At 41.1% G+C, this 20,937-nt stretch overlaps 1 protein-coding gene across 18 annotated transcripts in view; it reads right to left on the reverse strand.

Annotated features, from left to right (window-relative positions):
* Positions 1-20,937, reverse strand: part of DGKI (diacylglycerol kinase iota) — a 502,019-nt gene that overhangs the window by 236,204 nt on the left and 244,878 nt on the right. For 15 of the 18 annotated variants that reach the window (XM_044946922.2, XM_044946918.2, XM_044946914.2 and 12 more), the window contains 3 exons: positions 16,794-16,910; positions 7,090-7,164; positions 6,451-6,549 (listed from right to left, as the gene is read on the reverse strand). In XM_044946922.2, the coding sequence (XP_044802857.2) occupies positions 6,451-6,549; positions 7,090-7,164; positions 16,794-16,910 (291 nt within the window). The remainder of the gene's footprint in view (positions 1-6,450; positions 6,550-7,089; positions 7,165-16,793; positions 16,911-20,937) is intronic. The other 3 variants (XM_044946917.2, XM_044946916.2, XM_044946915.2) reach the window with 3 other exon arrangements.

The raw sequence follows: 20,937 nt of genomic DNA on the forward strand, positions 1-20,937 counted from the left end.
GATATCTAAGGTTTTTTGTGTGTGTCTAAGTGTGAAGCCTAACCTTCAAGAACAGAAAGGGGTAAGGAGAGTACTTTATATCTAGACACAGATGAGCAAGACAAATCAATTCTTAAAAGGCAAAAGCCCTGATTTAACAATCAAAAAACAGAGTCCAGGAGATCTTCCTGACCCAGGGATCGAACTCACGTGTCTTGCATCTCCTGCATTGGCAGGAGGATTCTTTGGAAATGGGAAGCCCCATTTCTCTACCAATTGCTGTAAACTCCTGCGAATCAGTGTGGTCTCCGAGCTGCAGCAATGGCGGCACCAGGAAGCTTGTCAGAAAAGCAGGATTTCAGAGGTACCCCGACTCACTGAATCAGAATCTGCATTTAAACATGATCCCCAGGTGATTCATGCACACAGAAGCTGAAGAGGAAAAAAGGCCATGATTCTTAAGACTTGCTAGACAAGAAAATCATCTAGGAGCTTAGACCAGTTAAGGCGCCCTGTCCTTACAGGTCTTAGCATGGGGTGGAGTGGACGTCACTGTCTTTAAAGGCTGCTGGAATCTTTAAAGGCAGTGGCAGTTGAGAACCACTTCTCAAGGACTAAGAGATGACCCTCTTTGAAGACAGTAAGGACAAACTGAGATGCTATTTTTCAAACAAAAAAATAAACCTTCATCTCCAATAAATTCTCACCTACTGTGCTCCTCACACAGGGCCCAGGTAATCTCAGAAACCCTGATATGACTCTGACGATGTGTCCCTAAATGAGTTCCACAAAAGACTGATGTCAGAATTATCTGAGATGCTCACCAGTGGCATTCCTGGGCCTCACCCCAGACACACAGCACCAGATTTTACAGGGTAGCATATGTCTAACAAGTGTTTCCATGGGCTTCATTTACACAGAAATTTGAAAACTACTGGACTATAAGAGGGGAGAGTAAGAGGTACATATTCAGACAGAAATTCCTTGGACTGAACCCTAACGTCAGGATGAAATTTCCTGAATTTTCCCCAAACTGAAAACTTCAGATAAAGATTCTGATGAATGGCATTTCAAAGGCTGTCTGAGGATGTCAAACACACGCAGAGGTCATGTTACTAATCTCAACTTGTCTCTAAGGTAAACGTGAATGGTCTCCTTGTCGAAGGAGAACACCACATCATGTCAGGTTTGAGCACAGAATGCCCCCCAAGGAGAAACTCCAGGTAAGAAAGCGCAGGCACACCCTTCCCCCTTCCTCCTTCCTGGGGATAACCTGCCTTGTTTTCACTGCCACCCTCTGTTCTTCTCTGCCTCTTGGTCTCAGCTGTGGCTCATTTGGGTCAGAGAGTCAAGGGAGCTAAGGAATAAGAAACTCCGCTCCTATGATTCCGTTCTGCCAAATGGGGTGGTTTACTTCATTCTCTGAGCGCCCCCACGCTACAGCTGACTCATGTGCAGTGTGAAGGGCACAGTATGGCCACAGCTAGACCTAAAAGAGGAGTTAGGTCACCCCTGACCATGACTCTGTCCTGCTCACCAGAGCTGGGGGTTGGGGGGTGGTTACAGGTATAACATCCTAACACTGAAGAAGGAACCATAAATATATGAACCATAAATATATGGAGGTCAGTTTGAAAGATTCTAATTATAGATAGGTGTTTGGATTTCTCTACAGCTTTTTCAACATTTCATGTTGTGCTTAGAAAGAAGGTTCTTTGTATTTATTATGCTTAGTAAAGAATTCGAGGGACTTTCCTGGTGGTCCTGTGGCTGGGACTCCAAGCTCCCAGTGCAGGGAGGTGGGGGGAGGGCCTGGGTTGCATCCCTGGTCAGGGAACTAGATCTTACATGCTGCTAAAACAGGATCTAAAAAAGGATCCTAAAAGAAAGGATCCTGCACTCTCCAACAAAAGATCCCACACGCCGCAGTGAAGAATGAAAGCCCCTGTGCCACAACTGGGACCTGGCAGAGCCAAATAAATAAATATTTTTTTAAAAAAGAATTCTACTTTACAGAGGAAATACACAGAAGTTTAAAGTTACGCATTATTCATTTTGATTTGCTTAGTCACATTTCTGAGAATCCTAGGTACTCTGGAAGTGACCTCATTAGGGCAATGCATTCATTAGCCAAAGTGCCTCAAGTGACAGCAAAGTCATGAAGCTTTTTGCTTCTAATAACAGGCCAGTTTTAAAACCTGAATACCTCACTGTGATCTCAAATTCTTCAAACACATTTCAACATCTTTCCCAAAATAATTCTTCCCTTTCCTGAAAAATCCATTGATAACAAAGCCACTTTCCAGATAATCAGCTGGAAAATCTTGATGCCTTACTTCCCTTTAAGTATCCCATTCCTCCCCATGCCCATCTATTCATCCACATGCCCATTCATTCATCCACACAGCCATCCTTTAGCCCATAGGTCTACACATCCATTCATTGGTCCATCCATTGCGCTCTCCATGCAATTTTTAAAAAATTTCATTAAAGCATATTTGATTTACAATGTTGTGTTAATTTCTGCTATACAGCACAGTAACTCAGATATACATATATATAATATATATATTATTTTTCATATTCTTTTCCATTATGCTTCATCACTGGATGTTGAACATAGTTCCTTGTGCTATACAGCAGGACCTTGTTGTTGAGGGAAAGACTGGGAGTTTGGGATTAGTAAATGCAAACTATTTTATATAGAATGGGTGAACAACAAGGTCCTCTAATTTATGCTAACGAATAGCCTCCTGACTTATATGTATTCTCAATATGCCTAATTAATCTGCCATCATATTACTCCTTTATTTAAAAAAATATTTTTCAAAACTAAAAAAAATCTTTAAATAGCAAAAATACACAATTTTTTTTATATAAATCCAAAACCCTCAGCCAGGATTTAAGACACTGCTCCACAAGTTCTTTCTAATCTTTAACCACATTTCTAATAACTTAATATGTATTCTCTACCCATCATATTGTGCTCAAAATGAATCACTTTCATCGCAACACCCTGCCTTCTACACATACTGCTGGTTAAACAATTATAGTTCATTCCTATGCACTATGTGGAGAAGACAGTGGCAACCCACTCCATTGTTCTTGCCTGGAGAATCCCAGGGACAGAGGAGCCTGGTGGGCTGCCGTCTCTGGGGTCGCACAGAGTCGGACATGACTGACGCGACTTAGCAGCAGCAGCATGCACTATGTACTAGAAATCATAGGTTCAGAGGGGCAGCCCCAGGCATTAACAAAGCCTGTGTCTTTTCAGTACAGACACACATAGTATACACAGTACAGGACTTAACGCTGCAATTTACATAGTACACATGTGCGCCATGGACTTTAGGAGCATAGCAGACAAGCCAATTAGTTTTGAGCAACTGTTCAGAAAGGTGCTGCTGAGCAGTAAAGGATGAACGTGAATGTGATGCAAGAGAGAGGAGGGAGAGGGCACGACCCTGGTTTCCTCTGCATAACTGAGTGGTGTCTGTCTTCTGTTTCAGCCCTTTCCCTGACACCATTTCCTTATCACTCCCAAGTGACTGCTTGCCTCTGAAATTTCACAGCACTTGCGGTCTGATCCACTCAATTGAGAATTCACATCTCCTTAATGTTGCTCAGATTCTTTTTCCCATTCGCCCCTTTTGTGTCATTAACAAACACAATATCCTTAGAAAATTCACTTCTGCTTCCTTGAGCTGTTTTCTATTTAGTGAAAGAAGAAACAATCTTAGATCATCTCTGAAGTCCCTCTCTTTAATAATTTATACAGAGACTGAAACAGGAAAAGGCTGTACCTTAACTGGACTGCCTCCTCCTCAAAAGCAGAGATCATCTACAATTTTCTAAATGTCTTAAAGGAAAAGCTTATAAGAATTTAATTAATGCATTTTACATAGACTCTTAAGAGAAAATGTACCTGACATTAATTAGCATGTGGAGCTCAGGTGGCTAAAATCATGGAGTCATTTACATTAAATAACTGCACTGTGTTCCATGGTCCCCAACCACACCCTCAACCCTAGTTAGGCTTCGGAAAGACTAGACCTGCTGCTTCTGCTGCTAAGTCACTTCAGTTGTGTCCGACTCTGTACAACCCCATAGACGGCAGCCCACCAGGCTCCCCCGTCCTTGGGATTCTCCAGGCAAGAACACTGGAGGGGGTTGCCATTTCCTTCTCCAAAGCATGAAAGTGAAAAGTGAAAGTGAAGTCGCTCAGTCATGTCCGACTCTTAGTGACCTCATGGACTGCAGCCTACCAGGCTCCTCCATCTATAGGATTTTCCAGGCAAGAGTACTGGAGTGGGTTGCCATTGCCTTCTCCAAGACTAGACCTAGAGAGGAAGTAAGATTCAGAGCAAACTGAACTTCACTCCTGAGAATTTCTCAAGAGGTAGTTTTAGGATCACCATCATTACAACATGAAGATCATCACTCAGTAAATCAAAAGAGCAGGATGTTAAAAATAAATTCTCTACTTACAACATTTATTTTCCATATTCTCTACAATGTTAATATAGACATTTAACAGAACAATTAATATTAAGAATTTTGGGGGGACTTCCCTGGCAGTCCAGTGGTTAAGACATTGCCTTCCAATGCAGGGGGCATGAGTTGGATTCCTGGTCAGGGCAGCTAAGAAACCACATGCCTCATGGCCAAAAAAAAAAAAAAAAAAAAAAAAACAGAACATAAACATCAGAAGCGATATCGTAACAAATTCAATATGCTCGGTCAGTCAGTCTTGTCCAACTCCTTGCAACTTCATGAACTATAGCCCATCAGGTTCTTCTGTCCATGGAATTTTCCAGGCAAAAATCCTGGAGCAGGTTGCCATTTCCAACTTGAGGGGATCTTTCCAACCCAGGGATCAAACCTGAGTCTCCTGTGTTTCCTGCATTGGCAGGTGGGATTCTTTACCACTGCATCACCTGGGAAGCCCCAACGAATTCAATAAAGACTTTAAAAATGGCCCACATTTTAAAAAAAAAAAAAAGAATTTGGAGGTTTCCCTGGTGGTCCAATGTTAAGAATCCACCTTGCAATGCTGGAGACACCTGTTTGATCCCTGGTCCAGGAAGATCCCATATGCCACGGGGCAACTAACACCTCCCACAACTACTGAGCCTGCACCCTAGAGCCCAGGGTCTACAAGAGAAGCCACCACACCGAGAAGCTTAGAGCAACTGGAGAGTAGCCCCCACGTGCTGTGACTAGAGAAAGCCAGCGTGCAGCAATGAAGACCCAGCGCAGCCAAAAGTTAAGCAAATACATAAATAAAAATAAAAATAATTTTGAAGAAGGAAAGGGGGATAATATTTCTTTAAATGAGAAGCTTTACTATAATTAATGTGATCTGGAAAATACCCATTAACTTTACTAATAAGAACAAGCATGATCTTGGGTCAATCTTAATGCTATGATTTTCCTACTTATACGAGGTGACTAAAACAGTTTTAAATCTTTAAGTTGCTTAGCGTGACACCTCAGGGAATCTTGTCTCAAAACGTAAAAGGTGCACTTAATGGACACAGGAAATATCATCCAAACTCGCATGAAAGTCACAGCAAAACCAGAACCCACAGAGGAGTAATGATAAGAAGCCTCAGAGAGTGGGACGAGAATTAGATGAGGAGACAAAGACCTGGATTCTAGAACAATTTCCAAACTTTAAAGAGCTGTGTACATTAAACATGTTATTAAATTTTACTTCTCTTAAGGCTATCTATTATCCTCAAATGAGGTCGATATTAATCATTCTATAGGACTTGGGCAAAGACCAAATGAAATCTGTGAAAGGTGATATATTTTTGGTAGCCTTGGTGGTGTTTGTTGTTCATGATTATCATGGATAATAAATCATTATTCTCTCTTTCCTCTGAAGACAGGAGAAAAAGTAGTTGAGTCTCAATTACAGCAGAAAGAAACACAGGTGGTGATTCAGATGGTAAAGAATCTGCCTGCAGTGCAGAAGACCCGGGTTCGATTCCTGGGTTGAGAAGATACCCTGAAGAAGGGAATGGCGACCCACTCCAGTATTCTTGCCTGGAGAATTCCATGGACAGAGGAGCCTGGTGGGCTACAGTCCATGGGGTTGCAAAGAGTCAAACATGACTGAGCGACTCACACACACACACAAGCATATGAAGGGCTTCATAACTATAGGAGTTGAGAAAGCTGAAACACTGAGAGTGTGTAGCAGGAACTTTCTTGAAAATCTGTAAGAAAAATGTTAGCAATTAGGTTTTTAACACCTCTAGTGAAGCTTGACGTGGAAGCAGAGGGGTAAATCCTAGAACCTTGAGGTTTCGCCTGGCCCCGTCAAGTGCAAAGCTGTGCCTTACTGGAGACCGGCTGTCTTCCAATGCTAGGAGTCCCACGTAGTGCTATTTCACTTGATGCCAGGAAATATGTTTTCAAGAAAGTGTTGAAACTTCCAAGTGAAACCCATGAAAACCGACTTACCTGGTTGCCTCCACTCTTGGGGTTCACGAACACAAGCAAAGGTTTCATGAGAGGAGAAGAGATAGGTTTTATCACAAAAGGACGACCTTTGTTTTCCTGCTAAAGAAAGAAAGCAGCACTATTGAGACATACATCCACGACTTGAAAAGCAGCCCCAAAGCAATGAAAGTGAGGTATTGCTAGGACCACTGCCACTCCCCACTGCATCCCCCAAATCAACATATCCCCCCAAATACACTACATCTTGTTTCACAGGGCTTACTCAACATGAGAAAGTGTCTCAAACTATAACTTGCCCTCATGTTATAAGGGCAAGTTATATATAACTTAGCCATGATCTTTTTTTTTTTTTTCTATAGGCTTGAAGTGTTCTAGACACATTCTAGCTCTCATCTTCATCTTTATCATCTTTGGGACAATACTTCCACAGACAAGAGCAAATACTTTGACTCTCAAGTGGCAAGAGCTTTTGTGTGTATATTTTAAAGGAACTGGCAGAATCCCAGTGTGGTTAGGGTATGGTGAAGGAGAGTGGCAGGAGGTACATCAGAAAAAGGAGCTCAGGCCAGGTCAAGTCAGACGGAGGAGACGGTGGAGAGGAAGGTGGATTTCCCTGGACCATCACCCTCAAGCACTTACTTCGGTTCCTCTTTTGCTGGCTTTTCTTTTAAAGCTTGTTCTCTTCTTCTTCCGATTGGACGCCTTCAGGGAGTTCTGTAGGGAGAGAAGGGAACCCTGAGCCAGGAGGCCGACGGCCCGCGAGCACGCCCATGCAGGACCATGTAGAAGGTGACGGCGGCGCATGCTGTTCGGCAGGGCATGCTTCTCATGCTTTGACACTTCCAAGCCACTGCTCATGGGGAAGCCACACACAGAACCCAGTCGCGTGCTTCAGTGAGCGACTGACTCCCCACCCCACGGAGAGGCAGGGAGTTAGAACCCTGGAGGCTCTCATGGACTCACATAACAACACATGTTATACCTGCCAACCCTCCCAGTAAAAATGGAAGAATCCCAAATTCTCTGAGGGGCTCCAGTCTCCCGCCCAACCAGGTCCGTCTCCCGCCCAACCAAGTTCAAGAAGTTCATCTCCTGGTATGGAGATCACCTATGTGGAAATGTAAAAAAGGAGGCCATTTTTCACGTTTTTCTTTTTTTCTCTTTTTTCCCCCTCTGTTTACTTTTTATAGGAGATGACCTGTTCATATAAAATGACTCAACCCCACTGAAATGTTATGATCCAAGTCTTCTATCAGCATTCATGGCTTGGTTTTCAAAATGCAAAGAGTCAAGTTACTTATGACAGTAGACTGTCAGTCACTGCTCTTCCTTTTTCTGGCTAAGGACCCAGTGGTTTAAAAAAGCCCTCCCTCCCTTGGCAACCTTGATCTTTTTCCTCTCACAGAAGCACATCCAACTTGAAACACAGGGACCCCACATTTACTTTCCCTGTCTTTCTCTTTCTAGGGAACGTATGGACCACAACTCTGATTATTTCAGCTATTTACTCTTAATATTTGATACAGATGCTTTGAGAAGAACCTCTTTCTGGGAACAGTCACAGCTCCCTGGCTGAAGGCAAGGCAAAATCAGATTTAATTAGTGGAGAGTCCATAATTAATTAGATGGCCATCTTCATAAAGACAAGCTATTACTACCATGACATAGATGTTTTACAAAGTATTGAAAGCTTGAAATACAAAATTTTTAACTTAAAAGTTTACATAAGTATAGACACATGCATTGTTTGAGCAATTAAATGTTTTCAAACAGCTTGAAGAAACTTAGGTATCTATTTTTCAACACTGTATTTTTTTCTTAGAGCATTCAAAATTAACCTTTTAGTCTAGAGTACATCATATATGAACACATCCAAGTTACTAAGACTGAAACTATTTAGCTTTTATTTTACTTGCATTTGGACCAAGAAAAAAAAAGTTGATTTGTGGCCTGTGCTCACCAAGGATGAAGGAAACTTTCTTGAACCACCATTTGTCCCAAGGTTTTCTTCCCCCATCATATTAAAAGAGTCTTCAGGTTTTCTGAATCTCACCAGAAAAGAAATCCAGAAGTTCACGGGTGTTCGCGATGCCAGGTGATTTCTCATCACTCACTCTAGACTATACTTCTCCTGCAAATAGATCTCCAAGTTTCCAAATTCCTCTTTAAATGGATCTATTATCATGTCCCTCTTGGGAAACTTCTGCATTCTTTGAGTATTTGCTATATTTTGACTACTTCCAATTTTATTAAAAGGGAAGAACAATTACTCAGAACTTTCAAATGCTTAATCAGTCGAATATTCCAAGTAGAGTGCTGAAAACTATTAGACTGGCAGAAGCAGTATCTGTTACTTATGGCAATTCATGATGCTTTGGGTGTTGGTACCTGGGCCCCAACAAATATTCTTATTTAATTTGTTTAGGGTGAAACCAATGCAAAGATACTTTTTAAAAGCTCCCCAGAATAGAACAGATTACAACAGGATGGAATAGAATAAAATAAAATAATAAAAGCTCCTGGGGAATTCTAGTGTAGCCAGAATTGAGAACCTCTGTCTGAAATACAAAAGGTAGAATGAGGAGCTGTGTGTACTGCGTATAGTAAAGCCAATCACTGGGGTAAGAAGCGTGAGGTGTGGGATTTGACAGACTGAATTCTGAACCTCCCTGTTACTAGCTCCATAACCTTGGCCAAGTCAAACTTTTGAAATAAGTTTCTTAATTTTCAAATGAAGGGGATAATACCTACCTCAAAGGACAGTTGTGGAGTTTAAATGAAAGAAAAAATGTATGTAAAGTAGTTAACCTGGTATCCATCCCATGAGAAACACTTTGATCAATGTTATCAGTCGCCTCTTGATGGCTATATATCCCCAGCACAAATGCTTGGCACACAGTAGGCACCCATATCATTGTGGAAATAATAAGTCAGTATTTTTATAATTCACGACACTAACTGAGTCTTCCCTGATTTCAAAAAGGGTCCTTAGGAAGTGGGTGACTCTTTGCTAATTTCTTTTGTTTTTGTTGATTTAGTGCCAAGAGCAATGCGGGACACCAAACACTTTCGGCTCTGGACAGGACTCAATAATTAAACTCCAAGAGGTAGGAGACATGAACCAAGTTGAGAGACTGTTTCCTCAACTTGCTTGATCACAGAAATCACAGTTCTTCAGGTGATCCTGCTGATCAAGTGTGTTTGAGAAGAGGGTTAGAAAAACACACCAAAATAAGGCTGTATGTCTGAAAAAGGAGCAGGCAGGGGACTCAGCTCTCATAGGGAACAGACAGACAAAAATAGCCTTTGTTTTAAACACAGATGCAAATGCTTCCAAACCTCATCAAGCCACACGCACCTGAGGCCTTCATCTCACAGAACAAGAAGGGGGAAAGCTCAAGCACAGCGGTTGACTTACAGTACCTGGACGCTTGTACGTGAGCTCTGAGTAAGCTTACCTCCCTACGGATGGTCAAAGAGCAAACGATAAGCATTACGGAGCTTCACACCTCCAAATTCCCCAGGCTTCTTTCTGTCCTTGTGTAAACATGTATCTCTGTCTCAGTACATCACTTCTTTTAGAAGGCAGCTTAATTCAGTGAGGAACAGATGGATGCGAAGGCAGATTCAGGCTGTGTTTTGGCCAAGACAAGTCTTCAAGCCTTGCTAATCCACAATAGCACTTACTCTGCCTGGTCAGTCTTGTGAGAGTTAAATAAACATGGTTCCCAAGAATGAAAAAATTATACCCAGACGTTATTATCTAGAATTGTTGACAAAACAGCCAAGAAACCTTTAATACTTTTCCTGGGTTCTAAAACAAAGCATCGCTGTTATCAAAAGCAGCTAACTCAGTGATGCAAAGGGTTCGCTCTACAAGTTCAACTGTCCAAACAGCGAAACGTAGTGCTCTTGTCTGGATTTTTACGTTCTTCTGATTCCAACAGCATTCACCCCTGTACATTCTGTGCCCACTCTTTTGTGAAATTCCTAAGAAAAGATAAAGGATTTTTGTTTTCTTGTCCCAGGTATTGTGGTACAGGATTACCTTACCACAAAAATAATCCTATCAACACAATCTTTATCACAGTTATGACGCCTTCCTGGCCTGTTATGAAATCCTACAGGTGAATGACTCCACTGTGAATGAAACCCAACTTACTACTCTTATTAACTCTTGGGATTTCCTCAGGTGACAGGATCACAAAGGATCAATTATAACAACAAAATCTAAAGATATGATATCTTACTTCATCATCCCAGATGAAGTCTTCCTCCATTCACATGCTGGACAAAACTCTGATGGATAACAAGAGGGCGCTCCATGGACTTTGTCTATAAAAGGATATTCTCACTCTGCCCTGCTCCAGCTTTAGCATTGCAGCAATGGTTGTTATAAGGACAGGCAAGCAGAAGAATCAAGAAAACTTACTCCAAAAGTTAAGGACAGGGTCTCAGCAGCTTCTCGGGCATATTTGGCCAAATCACAGCAACTTGTCTCACACAGCAAGTGTGACATTTAGATTGACCAAAGGAAGTCTTTGGCATTGGGCATTGAGGGAGATTGTTGCTCATTGCTATTACATACCATGGGATCCCTAGCATTTCAAGATGATCCCATCATAAGGAATAAGGACTAGCATGGAGAAAGCCCATACAAGGGTAGGCAGGAGTTGATGGTGACGTTTTTATAAACAGACCACTAGAAATAATATAGATATCCACTGGGAGGGAATTTGCTTAAATCAACTATAAAATATCCATAGCAGTTTAAAAGGAATCAAATATATGTGTATTAATATAGACTTTTCCCTATGATTTTTCAAATAGAAAAGCCAAATTTTGAAGCATTAAGTAGAGAATGATGTTATTTATTAAAAACACACACCTCTAGGGTCCCCCCACAAATGTGACCTCACAAAAAGTTCATGCCGCATGAGTCTTGCTCCATCAGCTCCAAGTGCCTGTACTAGTATTTGAATATCTTTAATCCATTCATCCAAAGCATTATCCTCTAACATTTTCAGTCCAGAGGACAAACACTGACATTTGTAACTTCAAATATAACTTGGACTTTATATTAACTGATTGAGGCTTGGTCACTAAAATTTGGGTTTTTTGTTTTTGTTTTTCATTTTAACTCCTTTCAGTTATCTGCCTTCCATCATCTTTTCACTTCCAGGTCTCACCAAGTAATTTGGTGATGAAACCTAGCAAATCATCCAGCAAGTTTTCACACAGCGCCCAATTCCACAGCTGGTCACAGAGTCATTATCCACTCAGAACCTGCCATCTTTCCACAGAGAATGAAAATATATGGTTTAATTCCACCTCTTTACAACTCACTTTTTCAGACCATAATACACTTGAGTAAATTCCCTTTACTCTTCTTCTTTAGAGCCATTTATTTAGACACAAACATCACAAATAAAGCCGACTTTATTTCATGACCCATCTTCACTGCTGTTCTCAGTTAGATCCTATTGGCTCGCATTACCCTTCCCATCCCTCTTGCCAGGGATGTGGTCCACATCCTTCAAGACCAAGCACCCTGGGCAGATTTTCCATTGAGCCTAAGCTGTTCCCCATGATGGAGGCAGCTCAATTCTGCTTCATGTCCCATCCGTGTTTCTACATCTTAGGTGGCATTTACCCCTTTGCGCCTTAGATATGCACGCGTCTCAATGACCATGGCTGATGCAACCCAACTCTCTGGCCCCTTCCTTTCACCTCCATATGTGTGTCTCTCCCATGAGATGCACACCAGTCCAATAGATATCCCTTCCCACTCTTTCACAAAAAGCTTATTTGTGTTTTTCCATAAGATGTTAGGGAAAAAACTTGAACAAATTTTTTGGCCAACCCCATATTAAGGATTTACTTGTGGCTGAATTCCTCTCCAGAATCAAATTCACAAAGACTCCAACCAATGATTTAGGTTGTTGTGTCTATTTTCCTCCCTGGGAAGTACACTGTTTGTGGACATCAAATGAACATCTGATTCATCTTTGGACCTTCTGCTGCAGGCAACAGCATCTTCGAATGTGGTTAATTAAACAGTTATTTAATTCAATTAAGGCTCTTCTCCTTTATCATTGTTAAGCAGTGTCATAGAAAAACAGGTAGGTAGGTGCTTGTACTCAGTTGTGTCTCCCTCTTTGCAACGCTTTGGACTGTAGCCCACCAGGCTCCTCTGTCCATGGGATTTTTCAGGCAAGAATACTAGAGTGGGTTGCCATTTCCTTCTCCAGGGTATCGTTCCTGACCCAGGAATCGAACCTGTGTCTCCTGTAGCTCCTGCATTACAGGCAGATTCTTTACTCGCTGAGCCATCAGGGAAGCCCCAGTGGAAAAACATAGAAATATATGGTATAGGTGGAAAGATACATAAACTCTAAATGTTCAGAAAGCATTTTATCTGCTGTTTTCCATCTACTTTCCAAATTTTCCTTTTTTTAAAAAAAAAGATTTCCCACCCAATGTCTCCAAATAAATTCTCTAATCTTACTGCTTCCACACCATCTGTAACAGGTTGCCACCCATGCCCCATACTCTGTAAACTACAGCTTTGACTTATCAATGATCTGGTTTCAAACACAAGGACTTCTCTCAACCCTTGTTATTTTTTTCATGTCTACAGAATTGAACATTGATGACTGCCCTATTTTTCTTTTCATTTTTTAATATTGAAACTTCATCCTACCATAGTTTTCTGTCTAGCAAACATTCTCCTCCTCCTTCCATTTCCTAGGGGTGGATGTTCTCCTTGTCTCCTTCTATTCTTTTATTTAGTAAATGAGCAGGTCTTGACTGTCTCCCCTGGGACAGGGATTGGGCTAGTGAATATACAATCCCACTCTGGTGTGAAATACAACAGCTACAGTAATACTTCGAGGTACACTTGGAAACACTGTAGATGCCATGCTATGGCCCCTACTCTTGACTCTTTCTACCCCCTGCACTGGGTCTCTCTCTCACCCTCTTTACATCTGCTTTCGCTGTAACACAGAAGGTTCAGGGGTCAGTAACTTCTATCCTGACCCCTGTATGACTGTCCCATTGTTTTCTGTTGTTGCACAGCTTCACCTGACACCTTGTGCTCCTAAAAGTCAACAAGAAGGAAAATAGCAAGAGCTAAAATCTGAGGGGTTACAATGAGCCAGGTACTGTTCTCTCTGTGTTAGTTTACGTGTTTTAGCTCACCAGTCCTCAAAAAGGCTCTATGAAATAGGTACAAGTATTATTTACCCTTTACAGAGGAGAAACTGAAGTAGAAGGGATTAAGTTGAGATGAAACAAGTTATTAAGTGGCAGAGCAAAGTTATGAGTCCAGGCTGCCTGGTTCGCAAACCAGAGCGCTTCACCACTACCCTATTGCCACTCTGTCCCCTCAGGCTCATTATACACCACCTTTTATACAGAACTTAATTAGTTAAATTACTTGATGACTTTGGGACCCAGGGGAGAAGGGACCACCAAAATTTTTAAAGTTATCTAATTCATCAAGGCTGGTTTTAGCAACATGGTACAGTAGCATGATATATCATTAACAGCTTGGATTTCAGAATCACAATTTGTGGGTTCAAATACATCTCATACCAATAATTGTATAGCCCCAGCTAATTTGTTTGACTTTTCTATTCCTCACTTTCCTCAGCTGCAAAGTGGGACTAATAAGAGCACTGTAACAATGAGATACTAAATGTATAGTACTTAAAATACATAATACACGTAAAGCATTCATAAATGTTAGGTTTCATTCTTATTATTACAATGTCCTGAATCATAGATGGTAATAAAAAGGTGGCTTATTAAAAAATTTTGGACTTTAGCATCCTGACTCTGAACTACTTTCCAAAAACCATTCCCACCAATCAGCTTTGCTAAAATACCAACTTATTATTATGAAAATTTACAAATGAAGGCAAACACAAAAGCATCTGTTATGTATTATATTTGCTGGTAATAAGGTCAAGGTCTCTTCATGGAAAACCTGTAGCTAAAAATTGAAGAGTAAAAATTGGAAAATCACCCTTTAACAGCATCTAATGAAATAAAAGATTTAGGCAACAATCTGTAATGGATAAAATTATAGATGAAAGACAGAGGGACAAATTTATAACAAATGGATTAGGATGACAGTTTCTGAATCCTAACACCACTAACAGTGAACAATCTGGTATTATGTTCCATTAAAAGCAAGACTACAGAAAAAGACATCAATACCCATCCAGTCCTTTTGCCAAGAAATTAAACCTGAATCTCAGTCCTTACATCTAAATATTTTTATAAGAAATATGGGTCATGATTTTAAATGAGGATTTAAATGATTTTAAAGCACAATAAGGATACAATCAGTCAAAATTAAAATATGAGCTATGCTGTAGGTAAAGTGACCCAATTTATTCAATAAATAAATGGCAGGAAAAATAAGAGAGCAGAGTGCTATAGATTAAAAGAGATTTAAGAGATCAGTCCACAAAAAGGAAGTTGTAGACTTTGGATCTTAGTTTGAAAAAATAACTGTAAAAAAGATATATTTAAAACAATCAAAAAATAATTTAAGGATGCCACCTCAAATTAATTAATTTTGATGGGTGAAGTAATGGTATGGAATTGTCTTTCTGAAGTATTATCTTTCTGGGAAACAAAAGATTAAACGGTATGCTAAACTTTGCTTTAAAATACCCTAGCAAAAGGAAAAAAGGGAGACTTGCACTTTCAAGAAGACAGAGTAAATGGGGTGGGGGCAGAGGAAACACGGATGTGGCAGTGGAAAGGCGACATAAGGACATGGACAGGGATGGGAGTGTCCTGTTCTTCGCTGACGGTGTCGGCATCCTGGTTCCGATGTTATACCCTGATACTACAGGATGGTACCACGAGGAGAAAGTTTGTAATGGATACATGGGTTCCTTCTGTGCTGTTTCTTAGAACTGCATGGGAATCTCAAAACAAATTTAATTATGAAAAGAACAATACAGCGTGGCAAGGGACAGATGAAACAACAGCAGCAGCAGAAACGTTCATGGTTATAGAATTCATTATGATCATCTCTTTCTCCTCACTTGTGTGCAAATTTCCACAACCCAAAGATCTTTTAAAGTTTACACAAGTAAACTTAGAGTTTCTCTGCAGAGTGATAGTGTCTTCTGGTTTTCCTGTTTTATCTTCAGTCGTCCAAAATCCCATATCACTAGGTCATCCCACATACTCATGCTAGTTAAACAATTATATTTAAAAATATACACACATATATATAATTTTATTCAATCATTCCTTTGTTAAAAGGATAAAGTTTACATGGAGCAAAAATCTCCTCGGAGTCAGGCCTGAACAATCTTATGCTCTTCCCTTTTACTCACCCCCTACATAAACCTTCCTCTGCAGTCAACCTAGTCTCACAGCCCCATGGATATAATTTTGGACAAAGTATACTTGCTCCTGCCATTCTCCTGCATGTTATTCTCTTCTCCACTGATCTAAATCCCATCCATCTTTAAGGAAGCAGAATAAAACCCACCTGCTTCATGAAGCTCTCCCTGATCTTTCCTCAAATTACATGGTTCTTCAGAGCAAAGATCATGTATTACATTCACAGTACTTAGTAGCCTTCTTGATACCATCAAGGTTTTTGAAGAAAACGTGTTGATTTAACTGAATGTTTACTATAAAACAATTGGAGAGAGTACTGAATTTTGGGGGGAAACACACGTACAGAAGAGCTTCTTGGTGGCTCAGACCTAAAGAATCAGCCTGCAATGCAGAAAGTACAAGGAGGCTTGAATACAGAATGAGATTAGCTGTTAAGAGGATAAATTCTACTTTGCCTTAAGGAAAGAGTGTTGCTCTCTAAGCAGGCCTCGTGTACTGGGGAAGGTCATGACCCACAGTCTGCGTTGGGGTTGGAAGTGGTGGGAATCGCAACCCAACACTGAAGCCTGCACCACCGTGCGCCCTCACAGTCACTCCCTGGGGTTGCCCAGGCTGCAAGAGAAGAGAGTCGTGTAAGAATCAGCTGCACGCACCGCTCACCACAGGGCTTTAAGGAACTCAGCAGAGCGCCCGGGCGAGAGAATACATATTAGCATCTGAATGGGGAGCAAGCACTCCTGCTATGAAACTCTGATTTCTTTAGGAAGAAGAGGCTGGTTCCATGAGAGAGCCCAACAGCAGTACAGGGATGGGCTAAGGGGATGAACTGGGAAGCTAAGCATGGGCCTGTGGGGAGGAGTGAGCAGAGATCATAGGAACCCAGAGCCTCGTCAGGGGGGAAAAAAGCAAGAAGCAGCAGTTCCTTTTTCTCTGAGCTGGCCCAGCAGCACCAGGGTCCCGGCAGTTACCTGAGGTTTCTTCACCTTAATGATCCAGGTGGGCGGAACAATAACAGCAGCGTGAGCCCCCAGGGAGCAGGGTTCCTCAATCTGATGCAGCATGAAGCAGGTCACCTTATTGTGAAACTGAAGGGAAAAACAGGCCAGTAAACAATTCTGCACGGAGGGAAATGCCACCGCAAGAAGGAACAAGTGCTTGTGTGCATACTTAAGCACACGCTTGCATGCACACACGCATAGAGGTCCCACGCTCCTCATCACTGCCCAACCAACCCCAGGAACTTAACAGACCAGACTACAAATTCATTCTACTTTATAAACTGATAACAACTGATTACAAGAACTCAGTTTATAAGACCAGCTGAAACTTGATAACCTTTTATAGGATATTTGGAGGGTTCTAGAAAAGCTAATTTTGCACATAATTTTGTTTCACTTGGCTTGTGCTCCTCACAGACTTGGCTGATTTGGGATAATATTGAGAAGGAAATGAAGACAAGCAGAGTGGCATTCCTCCTATCTGCCTCTCATTTTTCTAGCCACAGACATCAATCCTTCCCAGTAGTCCCTCCAGTGTAAGGGACCCAGAAAAAAAAAAAATTGTCTCTTCTAGCGAGTTGTTAGAGGGGAAACAAAGAGACTGCTTCTGCTGGGTTTGTCTAAAGCTGCTGAAAAAATAATGGTCCTAGCACACTTGGCAAATCTAAAGTGCTTTTGATTTTTGAAAGGAAGGAAGTCAATATAGACTAATGATAATAACAATACCTAGGTTCCAGGGGCTTAACTCTATATCCCAATGGACTGAGTAACCTTAGGCCAATTACATTTCCAGTAATTTTTTTTTCTTTTTTGTGACTGTAAAGTGATAATAACGTGTGGTAGCATTTGTTTTCTAATAAACATCAAATCCCCATTATACAATTATGGGCTTTAAAATTTTAATCATAGTGATTTTTTTTTTTAATTAACAGTAGCTGCTACTTAGATTATACTTAATGTGACCACATAATTTATCATCTTAACTGAAACAATTTTAAGAATGAAAGGGAGCAGAGACAATAATTATGTTGGAACAGCAGACATAAATTAGGACTGTCTTAGGAAAACTGTCAAATATAGCCACCCCAATTACATCACATCAGGGCAATTTTATCTTTACCGCTGAGTAGCTTCAAGATCTGACATGATCCAGTGGCAAATTACTAAATCAATTAAGCATGAAATACTACTTAATAAGATAATAAATAATTCCCCCTAAATTGTTTGTGATTTGCAAACAATTTGATATACCAGAGAAATGTCGTTCGAATTCCTTTTTTAAAAAATAATTTTCTCTCAAATCATCCCATCTTCTCCTCCCACTGAGTCCAAAAGTCTGTTCTTTATGTCTGTGTCTCCTTTGCTGCCCTGAATGTAGGATTGTTGGCAACACAATATTGCAAAGTAATTATCCTCCAATTAAAATAAATTTAAAAAATAATTTTAATAATTCAAATAAATCTCCATATGAATAACCACTGCATTTCTAACATGGCAGGAATCTCAGAGACTGCCGACTCCAACTCTCACAATTTACACCTGAGTACTCTAGAGAGTGGAGAAGGAAATGGCAACCCACTCCAGTGTTCTTGCCTAGAGAATCCCATGGACGGAGAAGCCTGGTAGGCTGCAGTCCACGGGGTCGCACAGAGTCGGACACGACTGAAGCAACTTGGCAGCAACTCTAGAGAGACTAAGACGTGTGTCTAAAACTGCATGACTTTTAAGGGGTAGAGTCAGGACCCGAATAAATGAAACCCAGCTCCCAAATACAGTTTTATTTTCTGCTACAGGAAGTGCCCACAGAAGGCACTCAATTTTTTGACATCAAATATCCTAGAAGGAATTACCTATAGTGTTAAAATACACCACCACCATAATCTGTCTTAAAAGGTTTTGTATTTTCAGTCCTTGAAAAATCAACTTCTACAATGTGGGACCCTGGGAAACTCAACGATACATGTGCTGTGATTAGTCGCTCAGTTGTGTCCAACTTTGTAACCCCATGGACTGTAGCCAGCCAGGTTGTTTGTCCATGGGGATTTTCCAGGCAAGAATACTGGAGTGGGTTGCCATGCCCCCCTCCAGAGGATCTTCCCAGGTCCTCCCAGGGTTCAAACCCATGTGTCCTGCATTACAGGTGGATTCTTTACCAACGGAGCCATCAGGGAAGCCCCCAAAGATAAAAGAACTGATCAAAACTCTGCCACAAGGGTCAAGTGAGAGTTGTTTTTTTAGTGATTCGACTGGACTACAGATTCACGAAAAGAAAGCACATGAGTTCATTGTCAAGCAGGACAGTTTCCAAATTAAATCACCTGGGATCAACCATCTAACCACAAACTGGCAGCTACAGGGTAGCAGCATGTGCAGCCTATCTAAGGCCAGGCTGATGCTACCTGGCAAGTGTTGTCTCACCAGATCAGGGAAACAGCAAGCATAGACAGTGTTGGGGACCCCAAGGGCCTAAATCTGCTTCTTCCTTTCCAAGCAAAGGCACTGTCTTGATGGGCCAGTTGTAACTGGCATTTGCACAGTTCCTTGAGTGAAAGGAAACATGTTCCCTTATATTTGTGAACATGTTCTTGAACAGAAGCACAAAGACTACTTGTAAAACAATTACCTGAAAGGAGATAGAAATGCCAAGAACAAAAAGTGTGCCAGGAGGCTGATGCAGCAAACACTGAACTTTCCTGACCAAGGTGTCCCCACCAAGTAACAGCAGATCCTCCTGACATGTGGGGGCTAGTGAAAGTATGCCAGAGAAATTATTAGATTGAACCTGATGGAACTGCAAAGAAGCAAAAGTTTTTCACCCACAAAAAAAGCCAATTTCATGTGTTTCAAGTAAATGCATCTTCCACTCCTGCCTTGTGGCACTAGATAAAGCTGATGTGTGCAGCGCATGTGTTAAGTTGCTTCAGTCAATCATGTCCGAGTCTTTGTGAACCCATGGACTGTAACCCCCCAGGCTCCTCTGCCCATGGGATTCTCTAGGCAAGAATACTGGAGTGGGTTGCCATGCCCTCCTCCAGGGGACCTTTCCGACCAATGCACCCTGCGTCTCTTGTGTTGGCAGGTGGATTCTTTACCCCTAAGCCACCAGGAAGTCTGAAGTTTATCTGCACAGCCTTAACCCTTAAGCTTAAACAGCACAGCCCTTTATTTCCAGGTTGGCTGTGCAGTGAGGGGAAAATATATCCCAATTACAAAGACATTTAAAAGAACCAGTAAATTTAGAGATTAGAGCAGGGATCCAGATTGTTTCTATAAAAGGACTGGATAGTAAATAGATTAGTCTTATGGGGCCATATTGTTTCTGCTGCATTATTCAACTCTGCTGCTGGAGCAAAAACATAGCCAGAGACAACACATAAAGGATGGGCATGGCTGCGTTCCAGTAAAACTTTAGTTACAAAAACAGGCAGCAGTCAGATTTGGTTTACAAGCCATAGTTCGCTAACTTGTGAGTTGGTCTACATTGTCTAGTTAAAGAAAAAAAATATGTTCATAGATCAAAAAAAAATGAACCATCTGGTTGGGACAGAGCTGTTAAAAATGAAAAAAAGAGAAGAGAGGAAAAGTAAAAAGGGAAATTATCATTGGATCCATATGAGTATCCATGTTCAAATGTAAGAAAGAGTAACATTTCAATGAGCTTATAGCCAACTATAACAACATCCAAACCTAAGGAAGAATATAAGCCCACTCTAATCCTAACACAGTCCCATTAAGAAAAAAAATTCACCCACATCAAAAACAGAAGAACCAAGATGTCTGAATTGCTTTGTCAGAGGGATTATCTAAGGTTGCAACTTCCTTCTACACAAGTCGTCATCGATGACCTAGTGTACTATGGGGCAAGTGGGCTTGGAGCGAAAATCCCTCAATTCTAGACTCAGAGATAGAATCAGGAGGGGATTTTCCAACCTGGGGTTCCAGGTTTCAATGTATATAAATAAAGGGGTTAATTTCTAGTTTCTTGCAGTTCATTTATCCTGTGGTTCTAGAGTTCTAATGTGTCTTTCTCCCTCCACAGATCCTATGAGAGAAATAGTACATAAATTAGGATAACGTTCCACTTACAGACAGGAACTCCAGCAATGATATAATT

The sequence above is a fragment of the Bubalus bubalis genome, chromosome 8 (assembly GCF_019923935.1).
Source record: "Bubalus bubalis isolate 160015118507 breed Murrah chromosome 8, NDDB_SH_1, whole genome shotgun sequence".
Taxonomy (NCBI): domain Eukaryota; kingdom Metazoa; phylum Chordata; class Mammalia; order Artiodactyla; family Bovidae; genus Bubalus; species Bubalus bubalis.